Source organism: Mixophyes fleayi, chromosome 2 (genome assembly GCF_038048845.1).
Source record: "Mixophyes fleayi isolate aMixFle1 chromosome 2, aMixFle1.hap1, whole genome shotgun sequence".
Classification (NCBI taxonomy): Eukaryota; Metazoa; Chordata; class Amphibia; order Anura; family Limnodynastidae; genus Mixophyes; species Mixophyes fleayi.
Window position 1 is genome coordinate 377383902 of NC_134403.1, and position 14565 is coordinate 377398466.

General features: G+C 43.4%; 1 protein-coding gene across 5 annotated transcripts in view; it reads left to right on the forward strand.

Moving 5' to 3' along the window:
- RECQL4 (RecQ like helicase 4) overlaps window positions 1–14565 on the forward strand; it is a 162441-nt gene that overhangs the window by 62368 nt on the left and 85508 nt on the right. For all 5 annotated transcript variants that reach the window (XM_075197581.1, XM_075197583.1, XM_075197585.1 and 2 more), the window contains 3 exons: window positions 345–481; window positions 5219–5302; window positions 5450–5638. In XM_075197581.1, coding sequence (XP_075053682.1) covers window positions 345–481; window positions 5219–5302; window positions 5450–5638 — 410 coding nt within the window. The remainder of the gene's footprint in view (window positions 1–344; window positions 482–5218; window positions 5303–5449; window positions 5639–14565) is intronic.

The following is a 14565-nucleotide window of genomic DNA, read 5'->3' on the forward strand; positions in this document are numbered from 1 at the left end:
GGACACTGGGAGGGTCTTATAGGCAGTAACTAGGATCATAAGGACACAAAGAAAATACCAACATTTAGTAACGATAACGTACAAAGGAAAGTTTAAGTTCTAGAGAAGTCATGAGAGTAGATTGTCATTTTCCATAGTACAATGATATTCATTTTTGGTTTCTATTTAGATCTGTTTCACAGCAGCATCTCAGGCCTTATAATAGTACATGTCCACCTTCTCTTAGATTGCCTGTTTCTAATCTACTGATACTTGTTCCTCTTCCTCCCGCCTACCCTCTAGTGATATCCACTGGTAACCCACTTATTCAGTCCTTCTCTTAGCTGGATCTCTCCACGTTTCAGGCATTTCCTCACTGGTTATCCTCTCTACGGGCATGGGGAAGTCTCTCTGTTATCAGCTGCCTGCGTATATGTACGCCAAGAGATCTTCCTGCATCGTGTTGGTAATATCACCACTGGTCTCACTGATGGATGATCAGGTACCTTTTTTCAGTTATTAAATACTAATTAGATAGTTATGGGTGTGTTTTTAAGTCACAATAAGATAAATCACAATGCAGTCAGGGGTATATTTATTGTTGAATATGAAATTCTATACATATCTTGACATCCCCTTTCTGTTTGGGATGCCAATACTTTTCTCCTTCGCTTAATCAATGTAAATTCCTTTAAATCTATTCTAGAATTGGATGCAATTTCCTGATTGTGTCTTATTTTTGCACTTGTATGTCATTTAAATGATTTGTACTATCATCATCATCAGCTATTTATATAGGCATTCTACTCTCTCCAGGCTGCACCTTCCAAGTCATACCCTCTGAACCCTCCCTCTCGTTCTCTTCCTGTGAACTCCACACTATCCGTCTATTTTATCCTCTCCACCTTTGTATTGCTGTCATTTGTCGCCCCCCAGGTCCAGTTTCCCAATTCCTTGACAACTTTGCAGCCTGGCTCACTTATTTCCTATCCTTTGACCTGCCTACACTCATACTAGATTTTAACATTACCATTGATAATCTCACGGTCTCTTCTATCACTAATCTTTTTTCACTTCCTCCTTTTAGTCTCTTCAAATGAACCTCATCTCCCACCCGCTTGTGATGGACACTCCCTTGACCTTGTCCTCTCCCTCTACTGCTCCATCTCTAATTTGTCCAATTTAGCCTTCCCACTCTTCGACCACAACCTCCTTTCCTTCAGCCTCACCGTACCTCATGCCCCTTCCCCCTGCACCCAAATACACACGTACACAATGAAACCTAAGTACTATTAACCCAATCCTCTTCTCATTTTCACTAAAACAACTATTTTCTCCAATAGTTGCATTGTCCTGTCCTAATCAGGCTGCCCCTGTATAACAAACATTCACTTCAGCCCTAGACAATGCAGCTCCAGCTACTACATATACTCTCCGACGATCCAAGCCGTGGCTCAACAAACAGACCGGCTACTTGCAAAAGTGCTCCCACACTGCAATGCGCCACTGGAGAAATTATAGTTCCTATGCTGATTTCCTCCATGATAAATTCATTCTTTCATCTTACAGCGCTGCCCTTTCAATTGCCAAACAAACATTCCTCAAATCTATAATATCCACCTAGTCTTCTAACCCACGTCGTCTCTTTGCCACCTTCAACTCACTTCTCTGCCCACCTGCACCTCCTCTCTCACTGCCCATGATTTTGCCACCTATTTCAAAGACAAAATTGACACCATATGAGATAAGATATTTCCTCATGCCAAATTCCACTCACTCCACTCACTCTACCCACCTTTACCTATACTCCCCAATCCACCCTTGATTCATTCTCTCCAGTAACTGAAGACGAAGTCTCTGCACTCCTCTTATCATCTCACTCTACAATCTGTCTACTCGACCCTATTCCCCCCCCCCCCCCCCCCCCCCAACTTCTCTGCTCCCCTCCTCCACTGCATGCCCACCTCTAACTCACCTCTTCAACCTGTCTCTCTCCACTGGCACATTTCCATCCTTCTTTAAGCATGCGCTTATCTCGCCTATTCTAAAGAAACCATCTCTCGATCCAGTCCCTCTCTCCAATTACTGTCCTATTTCTCTCCTCCTCTTTTCCTCCAAACTACTTGACCGATTAGTGTAGAAACGTCTGTCTCACTTTCTCTCCTCTCATTCCATTCTCCGCTCTCTGCAATCAGGCTTCCGCCCCCAACATTCCACTGATACTGCTCTCACAAAAGTGACCAATGATCTACTTTCTGCAAAATCTAGTGGTAATTTCTCCATACTCATTCTCCTAGATCTCTCTGCTGCTTTTGATACTGTTGATCACCCTTTTCTCCTACAAACCCTTCACTCCAATGACCTTCGTGACACAGTCCTTTCCTAATTTACTTCCTACCTATCGTACCTCTGGCACATCCTCCCCTCCGCTCCCACTATCTGTTGGGGTCCCACAAGGCTCTGTTCTTGGCTCTCTACTTTTTTCATTGTACACCTCTTCTCTTGGGGCACTAATTCGCTCATTCGGCCTCCAATATCACCTCTACGCTGATGGTACCCAAATCTATATCTTTTCCCCTGACCTCCCTCCTTCTGTACTATCTTGTGTAACCAACTGTCTTTCTGCTATCTCCACATGGATGTCTCAACGCTACCTAAAGCTCAACATGTCCAAAACAGAGCTTATTATCTTCCTTCCTGCCCTCAAATCTCCCTCACTGTCAATAGCACCACAATTTCCCCCATCTCCCAAGCCTGCTGCCACACTTGACTCAGCTTTAGTCCTCACATCCAGACTCTCTCCCAGTTCTGTCGACTCCACCTTAAAAACATTGCCAGAATACACCCTTTTCTTACTCAACATGCTACCGAAACTCTTATCCATTCTCTCATCATCTCCTGTGTTTACTTCTACCTTCTGCTATCTGGCATTCCTGACACCCATATACCCACACTTCAATCCATCCTAAATGCTGCTGCAAGACTGATCTTCCTTTTTCACCACTACACATCTGCTGCAGCACTTTTCAAATCCTTACACTGACTCCCTGTGTCCTCCAGGATCAAATTCAAATTACTCACCCTTACCTACAGAGCCCTCAACAACAAGACCCCTGCATACATCTCAAATATCATATTAAAATACTCTCTCTCCCGCCCTCTTTGATCTACCTCTGACCTGCGCCTTGTATGGTCTCTGATATCCACCTCTCACTCCCACGTACAAGACTTCTCCTGTGCTGCTTCGCACTTATGGAATTTTCTACCACGCTCAATCAGACTTTCCCACAGCCTTCAAATCTTTAGATCCTCTTTGAAAATCCATCTCTTTTTTAGAGGTGACTTTATCCTCGATAACACTATTCACATTAATATACCCTCACAACTATCCCAGTCTCCACTCTGAGCCACACTCGCTCCTATTGTTTCAGCTGTGTCCTCTTCCTTTTAGAATGTAAGCTCTCTAATGAGCAGGGTCCTCCATACCCTTTGTTTTCATGTCTTCATTAATTTTGTCTGCCTTGTCTGTTCTTGTTTTACATATGTCCTGTTTGATGTATGTCCTTGTCTTCCCTATTGTACAGCGCTGCGGAACACTGTGGCGCCTTACAAATCTAAAAAAATAATAATATAGCGCCACTAATTCCCCAGCACTGTACAGAGAACTCACTCACCTCAGTCCCTGCCCCATTGGAGCTTACAAGCTAAATTCCCTAAAATACACAGATAGAGAGATAGACTAAGGTCAATTTGATAGCAGACAATTAACCTACCAGTATGCTTTTGGAATGTGGGAGGAAACCCACACAAACACGGGGAGAACATACAAACTCCACACAGATAAGGACATGGTCGGGAATCAAACTCATGACCCCAGTGCTGTGAGGCAGAAGTGCTACTACAATTTATAAGATCTAATCTTCGCCTATCCTATAAGCGTAATAGAACACTATAATGCTATCTGGGACTAAGACATGTCATTAGTTGTATAAAACTTATATTGCAATAGGGAAAGATTTCTTTCTAAGCTCTTCTCATACTCTTCAATTTTGTGTTAGATACTGAATTATTGCTAAGTACATAGCAGTGACGTTAAGCAGATGAGCTAGTTTTACCACTACATAAAATTTATTTCACGTCTGCTGTTATTGTGTATCCCTTATGCCTGTTGTTTTACATCTGGTCCTGCTTTGAATGTACTGTAACAAGTAGCTGGAATGAACTCCTGCAGAACGATGCATATATTCCAGGACGCACAGACCATGGGTCATGTTTCCACCATTATGGGGCAGGGCACTAGGAAAAAGATACAACTTCTTCTCCCAGTAACAGCGGCCTTTATGTGACGTTCCCTGGAGTCTCCCACTTGGAAGGTGCAGGAACAATTGGGTCATACACTTGTTTATACGGACCAGCCAATAGCAGCAAGCCTCGGATAACAGCAGCATCTTATCCATTCATCTGATCCTGGCAGCACCTGCACATTGCTCCTTAAGAGATGGGCAGTAGGAGTCCAGACAGACACTGCCACTGCATTTCTTGATCATCAGTGGGGCCTCCAGGCCATGAGGGTAGTATAAAGAGCTGAGCCTTTTGTTCTGACCGCCATTCTGGAAGTGGACAATGGGGATGCAAACTTCCTGAGTCGTTAAAGTCTGCTATTCCCTTTCTAAGGTATTTTGGGATCTTGAACAGATCTGACAGTCACCAGAAATACATTTTTTGTGTCTAAACTGAACCTCAAGCCCTCCCTCTAGGGTACCCGGTCCTGGGACCCACGGGCTTGTCTCATCAATGCGCTATCTAATCTGTAGAAATACTAGTTCGTCTACCTGTTCCTCCTAACTCCCTAATTATTCAGATCCTGTGGAAGGTCAGTAAACCATCGGTGTTCACTTACAGCCTCAAAGAAATAAATTTAACAGACCGTACAAAAATCCCCTTATTTCATTGTTTTGAGGACCAGGACATTTTAGTTTGGTGTTGTCTCAAGACAAACCAATGTTAAATAAGGGCATCTGTATTGCTTAACATGTACTAAAAAGAGAGCTTCTAGCTTTCACTTTGGAAATTGTGAACAGAAAGGTTGAGGGTATGGTGGTCCACAGTGAGACATGTGAGGGAAATGATGGGGTTTAATTGGGCATGAGTTTATTTCAGGTCTTTATAAGTGAGTGAAACTTCCAAATAACACACATTAACTTGTTTTCCTCATCTCTTTACACCCCACACCCTTCAGGTATCTGGTCTTCCCCCTAAGCTGAAGGCAGCTTGTGTTCACTCAAACATGTCAAAGACTCAGCGTGAAGCAGCTATGGAAAAGGTGAGGTCTCTCATTGAAACCGCTACGTGGCTTGTATCTGTCCCTTATGGCAAGTATTTCAATGTCCTATATTACAAGCTTTCTTTTAATCGAGTGTAACAGGGTGCAGGTAATGTACTTATTGTATATTTTTTCATATGAATTTAGGTGAAGCAAGGCAAGGTACATGTCCTTCTCCTGTCACCCGAGGCTCTGGTAGGAGGAGGCCATTCAGGTTCCAGTTGTTTACCTCCTGCTGACCAGCTGCCTCCAGTGGCCTTTGCCTGCATAGATGAAGTTCATTGTGTATCCGAATGGTCCCACAATTTCCGGCCCTGTTACCTTCGGCTCTGCAAGGTGAGTGATCATGGATTTCTTCTGCTATCCCAATCCTTCCATTTGTCAATCTACTATATAGATAATAAAACGGAAGCATGGATCCTTATCTTCAATAACAGTGACAGATCCTTATGGGATTTCTACCCAGTATTTATTTATGGCTAAATCCTTTTCTCTGAAATCAATAGGGAACACAGGTATTGGGGTTAAGCTCCATCAGCAGGCACTTTAGGACTGCCACTCCTCCTCCTCTGCTGGACAGGGGTCAGTTTACATTTTAGATTATGATTGTAGATTATTTATATTGCAGCATGTAAAAGGATCTGTGGCTACGCCCTAAATGCGCATGTTATCCTCTCTTGTTCTCACATACACTCGTTATAAAACTCGCACTTTTCCTTACACAATGTTGCCTTACTCAGTCTTTTGACCACACTAAATAACACTTAAGCTTTACAGAATTATTTATGCAATAACCACTGTATCTTAGCAGTACTTCACAGTATATAGTCGTTATAAATAACCAATACTCACAACATATGTATGTATATAAATCAAAGTATTTTACTGTTAACACAGAAAACCCTGCATTCACAGTTCACACATATATCATAATGTTGTTCAACATAACATAGTATATCAATATAAACTTAACCGTATGTTCACCACCATTATTCCTGACACTATCCTTGCACTATTTTCTTTACATATGTATCTTGAAGAATTAGTATTTGTAATATTGATTAACTATCACAGATATGAAACAATAGCTAAACAGTTATATGTATATAAATGGTTAAATCAACATTACAAACACATACAGCTTTATAGATATATATTATCAATGATACTTATCAAATCCTTGTATCCTGGATCCAATTCTTTGTCTGCAGTGTAGGGAACGTTCCTGTTGTATATTTCTTGTAGTGTAGTATAATATATATTTTCTGTAGTTTAGTGAACACCCTTTTCTGTAGCATAGTGTATGTTTTCTGTAGTGTAGTGCTTGTCCATGGGCAGGTAGGCAGTATGGAGAAAGAGGGGGAGTTCTGGCTTTTATAGTCCAGACCTGGAAACTCCAAGCCTCCCCAGTGTCAACGTGTGTGTGTGTGGTGAACCACCACACACGTGGACGCTGTGTGTGGGCCAGGGGTGATGATGTTATCACACCTGGCGTCGGTTCCTTGGTGTGACTGCACATGCGCCATCGGCGCAGTAGCAGTGCCCATGCACGTGCCCAAATCGGCACATGCACTGTATGTACTGCGCATGCGCGGGTTGTGCATGCGCAGTTGAACATTGTACGTGTGCGCGCGGTTGTCACGTGCACGCACACTGCAGCCCCTCTCCCCTTCATACAGCGCTTTTCAGGGAATATGTAAACAGTTCATGTCTCAGTGGAGCTTACTGTCTAAATTCTCTAACACACACACGTCCATTTTGTTAGATGTCAACTAACCTACCAGTATGTTTCTAAATTGTAGAAGGAACACGGAGGACCCAGAAACCCACATGAGCACAGAGAGCATACAAACGCCACAAAGTTAGTGCTCTGGTCACAAAGGAACCAAGGTTAATAGAAAAGCTGGACAGCGAACAATGCATATAAGGCACTGGTCTGTGACATACACATACAGATTGGGGATCACTATGTTTCCTAGAGTCTGTAAAGGAGAATAAAACCTTAAGGAGTTAAACTTACTACTAGATGCACAATACATGTTCATTACTGTGCTAGCCTAATTAATGACTTCTAAACAGACATGTCCCTGTACACAGCTACACTAATATTTATCATGTATTACACAACTCCTATTGTCAGAGACTGTATGTCTACAAGTAGAAGGAGGTGTTACTCAAACTTCTTCTGTAATACCAGATTATTTCAAGATGAATCACATTTCTGCATATATGATGACCAGTTACAGTACAAGAATCTTTATGCCTACAATATAGGATGTATTGTTGTAGTTATCGTTAAATGCCTTCCAGGAGGTTTTAGTTTAGGTCTATTCAGTTCATGTTCTCCAAGTGATACCCCCCTCTTTCTCTTTCCCTTCATTTGTCTCTTTGTGTCTCTCTAATTTGTACCCCCCAGGTCCTTTTTCCCAATTGCTTGGCAACTTTGCCAGGCTCACATATCTTACTACACTTTCACCTTCTTGGTCTCATAGTGACCATAAAAGGTCTTTCACTCAATTCCTCCTCTGGTCTCTCCCACTCAGGGGCGGATCTAGGAAATTACTATACCCGGGCGATGTAGGGGGGGCGATTTAGGCCCCGCCCCCTTTCCGACTTCTAAGGCTGCCGGCGGCTGCACAGTATGTGCAGGTCCGTTCAGCAGTGACAGTGTGCTGTCCCGCTGCTCTGATTGTGTTTAAAACACAATCAGAGCAGCCGGGCAGCACAACCTGCACAGTGTGTAGCTGTCGGCAGCAAGCCCCTGCTAGGGGGGGGGGGCGATCCGCCACTGCTCCCACTACAGCTTCCAACCACGGTTATAGACACTCACTTCACCCACTTCTGTGCCATCTCTAGCTTCTCCAACTATGTCATATTCGGAGACATGCCAAGCTCAGACAACTGCCATGAGAGAGAATTCTGTTCATTTAGTTCTATTTTTTATTTTACTAATGGAGGCTTTTACCTCCTGTTATACATAGGTACTAAAGGATCAATTATTAAGCTAGAGCTTTGTTTATCATATCAGTGACTCTCTGATATTATCGAGGGTTACCGAATTGCTAATTGATACTAAGTTACCTATGAACTGAGACCAAGAACTATTAACTCACAGTGGGGGATTTTTACCCAATATAACAACATCAGTAACACACGGACAGATTACCATAGGAGTCCACCAGATCTGCTAGCAGTGACCTATCCGCATCTGTAGCATTAAACTGAGGTTACAGCTAATGTTTTATAGGTGAATATTGTAAAGCCAAGCCCAAGACCAAAACACTACAGGGCTTATCAGTAAGCTGAGCTTTATTTATCATACTTATGAGATCTTGACATTATCGAGGGCTATTAACTACTATTTGATACTAAGTTATTAATTAATCACGATCAACAACTATATAAACTGCACAGCAGTATATTATTAACTTATAGCGGGGGATACTCACCCAACAAAAATAGTAGTACCATACTGATAGATTACTGGAGTATTTTACGGTTTACTATATAAGAAGTATGACCTTTCTTCTACCCTGGTAACGGGACGCATTACTAGGTCCCAATACAAGATCTCCTAGTTATTTAACAATAAGTCAGGTTATAATAATATTCTCTAACAGCCTCAGTGATATAATACCACAACAGCAAGCCAGTGTGGTAGTTAATCTACCTCTTAACTGTTTATTTATTTGGTTCACAACAATTTCTATCACTTTTTAAATATTTTGCTTTGATCATTTTAATATATATCAATAAAGATTGTTTATTTTAAATTATAGACTTCTACCAATACTAAATTATTTGGTCCAAAGAGTGCTCCGTCAGAACTATTTTCTCTTTCTCTCTCCTTTGACATTTACAATATTGACATGTAAGTATAGGAGCACCTCTCCTTAGATATCAAGTTATTATTGAAAATTCAATATATAAGGGGTTTGTCAGCTTGGTGCGGAGTAAAATTGAATCTTCCCTGTAAGAATTGCTCCTCCCCAGTTTAGGTCTATTCAGTCCATGTTCTCCAAGTGATACCCCCCTCTTTCTCTTTCCCTTCATTTGTCTTTGTGTCTCTCTAATTTGTACCCCCCAGGTCCTTTTTCCCAATTGCTTGGCAATTTTGCCAGGCTCACATATCTTACTACACTTTCACCTTCTTGGTCTCATACTGACCATAAAAGGTCTTTCATTCAATTCCTCCTCTGGTCTCTCCCACTACAGCTTCCAACCACGGTTATAGACACTCACTTCACCCACTTCTGTGCCATCTCTAGCTTCTCAAACTTTGTCATATTCGGAGACATGCCAAGCTCAGACAACTGCCATGAGAGAGAATTCTGTTCATTTAGTTCTATTTTTTATTTTACTAATGGAGGCTTTTACCTCCTGTTCTGGCAGCCGGCGGCTGTCAATCACCGTTCCCCTTCATCAGTTCCGGTCGCTATGGAGTGGGGGCCGCATCGGCGGTTATGTAAAGCAGCACCCCATTTTTTAACCCCCAACCCCCTGTTCACACACTGGTGCCGCGGGTACTGTACACGTCTGCATATGGCAGTTTTGCCGGCAGTCAGAGGAATCACAGGTGCGCATACAGAGATTCATTCTCCAGCACACCGCTCAAACGGCTCTGCCCTGTCTAGAGGAGGGGGAAATAGGAGGTACCATGGAGGTGCCTCTGCTGCCAGTACCATTCTCCCAACATTCATGTTCCCTCCTAGAAGCTGGGTACAGTCGCCGCAGGCTGTGCCCATCCTCCATTGCTGACAGGCAAGCAACTGCAGCCACAGCGTGAGGAGGGATGGCAGTAGGTAAGTGTACCCTCTCCCAGTACAGTGCGTCCTAAGTTAGGCTGCCTCTTACTAGGGGCATCCAATGGATTCATTAAAAAGAAAATCTATGCTTGGAATACTGGGTCTGGCTAAGGGTCACTTAGACAGTGAGCCCTGCTAGGCACTGGATTGGGGGGGTGCATCCTACTGGATGCCCGCCAATCCAGTGCTGGTCCCTGGGGGGGGGAAGTGTTGTCCTCTCTTGCACTTCCTCCTTGTTGGTCTCTCACTCCTTTGTGTGCAGACAACAGAATAGGCAGCTATTTTACAGCTCCAGCTTCCCCCTTTTTCTGTCCTGCGTCCTATAAGGTAACGGGTTGGGTTGGTTGTTTCCCAGGGTTTTGTCTTTTAGACTGGGGGGGGGGTTGGCTGTATTGCAGGCTGACTCTCTGTGCTAGATTTGTGTGCTGCTGATTCTGTTGAACCGGCCTGGGTGCGTGGGCTTGCGTCCTCAGTACAGGGTTTGGTTTCGGTCTGCTCTTGCTACACCATCCTCATCACATATGCGCAAGGGGGTGGCGGCACCCCTGCAGGGAAATGAGTCAGATTCTGACTGCTCTTCCCAGGAGGAGGGCGAATGAGCGGTGGATTCTGACATTGATGCTACTTCTGTGGTGGAGGAGGTTCATTCTGATTGTCAGAGTGGTGAGGAATTAATACAGGCTGTGGTGTCAGGTACATGACATTCCTGAGACCGCTGTCCCTGTTGCTGCGGAGCCTTCTCTTTTCGCACTGCAATCATTGTCTGCAGTCATGTTATCCCTTTCCTCCTGAGGCTCTTGCTAAATGGGTAGAGCCTCCACGTGTGGATGCTCCTGTTGCAAGGTTGGCCAAAGTGACTACTATACCTCACCCAACGCAGCCACTCTTAAGTACGGTACAGACTGTAAGGTTTAGGCTTGGCAGCCTGCGTCGGCGTAGGTCAACAAGGCTGTAGAACGCTGGTCAGAACAGCTGTCTGAAAGTTTGTTGGCAGGGAGACCGTCCTGACCTTCCATTGGTGGAGCAAATTTAGATTGATTTTTTTAGTGGAGGCAGCCTTAGACCCGGGATTGATAGGGGCACAAATATCTCCCTCTGCGGTTTAGGCTCGTCAGTCTCTCTGGCTTATGCTCTGTGAGACTGATGTTGAGTCTAAAACGGCTCATGAGACAATTCTTTTTTTCTGGGGGGTGTTTTGTTTGGCCCTCAGCTTTATTCCATTATCAGTCAAGCAACATAAAGAAAGAGCACATTTCTTCCTGTTGATGCTCCCAAGCAAAGAATGTCCAGGTCTCGGGGTCAATTATCCTTGTGCCATCCTCCAGATGTCAATCGTCTACCCCCAGGGGGGGTTTGCAGCAGGGGCGTCAGGCCTGGTCTGCTCAACATCCGCCAGCTGCTAGACCTGCAGACAAGCAGTCCGCAGTGGTGGGAGCCCCTCTTCTCTTATTTAGGGATCGGTTGTTTGTCTACCATGGATGCCTGGGTACAAGGAGTTGTGGACCTGGGGGTACAATCATCCTCCCAGGCAGTTCTTTACCTCTGTGATTCTCGCATTTCCACAAAAGCGGCTGACTTTACAAGAATCAATTCAATCCCACGTTTCTTCCGTAGTGATTATTACGGTGCGAGATTCACAAAAAGGTTTGGGATTTTGTTCCATCCTTTTTCTGGTGCCAAAACCAGACGACTCATTCAGACCCATTCTGAATCTAAAATCATTGAACACCCAAATCAGAGTGCCCAGGTTCAAGATGGAGTCTTTGCAGTCGGGCATTAATGGCATTAGACGGAGAGTTCATGGTGGCTCTGGACATCAAGGTTGCCTATCTCCATGTTCCCATCAGGGAAGGTCATCAACCCCTCTTGAGGTTTGTGGTTCGGTCAGAGCACTTCCAATTTCATTCTCTTCCCTGTGGTCTGGCAACAGCCCCGCAGGTTTTCAGCAAGATCATGGCGGTCATGGCTGCTCTGCTAAGGTCCAAGGAGATTACAATCATCCCTTACCTGGGTGATCTTCTTTTTTTTTTTATAAATTCTTTATTTATTTCAAAGAGGATTCAAAAAGATGCAAAAGACAGATCAGAACTGCACAATCATGTACAAGGTCTTACAAAATACATTGGAAATAAGTAAAAAAAAAACATGGAAGATCCATGCAATGAAAGTCTAATCATAGGCATCTGAGTCGACATGAATGATAAAAACTCAATGTATCCTCCTTTTTTTTTTTTTTCCCCACCTTTGTTACCAATAAATTCACATAAACATATCATATGACTTAGGGAAAAGTACCGAACAAGGACAGAGAGAAAGAAAGAAAAGGGATAAGACATGAGGGAAGAAAGGTGGGAAAGAGGGGGGTGGGGGGGGTTTGGAGTTATGAGAAACTCTTGGGCTCTTCTAATATGTAGCTTTCAATCTAACAGAGCTGGTTTTGCAAAAAGAGTTTTAAATTCTTCTGTTTCTTTAAACCTCATCCAACTAAGCCAAGTGGCTGTAAAGTCCGAGTATTTATCGTTTATGGAAAATATAATGTCATCCATAGACATAAAATATTCTACTCTGGAGATCCAATCCTCCACCGAGGGGGGAGAACGGGATCTCCAGTGAGCAGGCACAACTGCCCTGGCTGCGTTTTTTAAATGTTTTAGGAGTGATTTCTTATATTTGGATGAGGGAATATTAGAAAAAGACAGGAGCCAGAAACCAGGATCCTCAGGGACCTCGTAACCAACGATGATCTTAGAGAGCCTAATGACTTCATTCCAGAAGGGAGTGATTTTTGGACATTCCTACCATATATGCATCAAAGAGCCAAAAGCCTCATTACACCTCCAACACAGTGAGGACATCTGAGGGTGATATTTATGTAGTGTGGAAGGGCACCTATACCATCTGGTCAGGAGTTTATATTGTGTTTCAACAACCGAGGCACTCAAAGAGCAACTCTGGGTATTTTGATAAATTTTGGGCCATGAGGTCTGTGATATGTGAGGTGCTAGGTCGCGCTCCCATGGACCTGTATAGGATGGGTTAGCTTGAAATATGTCATTCATTAGGATTTTGTAGATCCCTGATATAGTATGGGTGGGTGTATTCTTAGATAAACATAGAGCCTCAAAAGGGGAAGGTTCCCTACTGAGTGATTTATGACCTCCTATAGACTTAACATAGTGCATCACTTGGATGAATCTCCAAGACTCGGTGGAGGGTAAAGAGTATGTAGATTGGAGTTCTTGAAAGGAACAAAGTTTCCCATTAACCACCAGTTGGCCGAGGCTGACAATCCCAGCCTCAAACCATCTATTGAATGAGTTTTTGGACAAACCTGGAGGAAACTCTGGATTAGACATAAAGGAAGTCAAAGGCGATGGACAGGCCGACACACTTTTCCAAGTGCGGAGTTTATTCCACATCGTCAAAGTGGGTCCAACCGTAGGATGATTTATCTTAGGTATTTTAGACAACCAGGGCAGAGCATTTAACATCTTTTCACTTGAATCACTTTCCAATACCACCCATTGCTTTGCATCCTACCCCTCTAGTCCTCTCCAAGACCCTATTCAAATATACTGCCTGAAGATAACTTTGGAACATTGGCAACTGGACTCCTCCTTGATGCTTCCGTCTATATAGAATAGAGTGTTTGAATCTGGGTTTCCTGCCCCCCCCATACAAAGTGACTAATTATTTTTTGGAGGTCAACAATAAATATTTTGGGAATTTGAATCGGTAGTGCTTGCATAATATATAGCACCTTGGGTAATATGTTCATTTTTATGATACTTATTCTACCAAACCAGGAAAATTTAGGCAAGGACCATGTTCCTAATTCTCTTTTAATTTTAACCAGCAAGGGAGAATAATTCAGGCGGAAGAGTTGGTCATTATTTTTTGCAATGGAAACACCTAAATAGCATATATGTGAGGTTTGCCATTTGAATGGGAACGCCCCCTTGAGGCCTTCAATCATTTGCTCTGGGGCAGATATGTTGAGTGCATTTGATTTCGAATAGTTTATTTTGAAATTGGAAAGGTGGCCAAACCTTAAGAATTCAGACATCAGGTTAGGAAGAGATATCACTGGTTTAGTGATTATAGCTAATAAATCATCGGCAAATAGAGATACTCCTTATTTCCTACCCGTAGGCCCGAAATATCAAGGTTACACCCAATAGCTCTCGCCAGAGCCTCCATACATATAACGAAAATTAGAGGTGATAGTGGACATCCCTGGCGAGTTCCATTAGAGATAGAGAAAGATTCAGATAGAATACCATTTATTCTTACTTTGGCTGAGGGAGAGTTGTATAAAGCTAAAATTCTATTTAGACATGAGGGTCCCATCCCCATATGTGTAAGAATCCCTCTTATGAAGCCCCAGTCCACCCTGTCAAACGCTTTTTCAGCATCGGTGGACAGGAGGACTGTGGGAGTCGAGGAGGTAGTGACTGA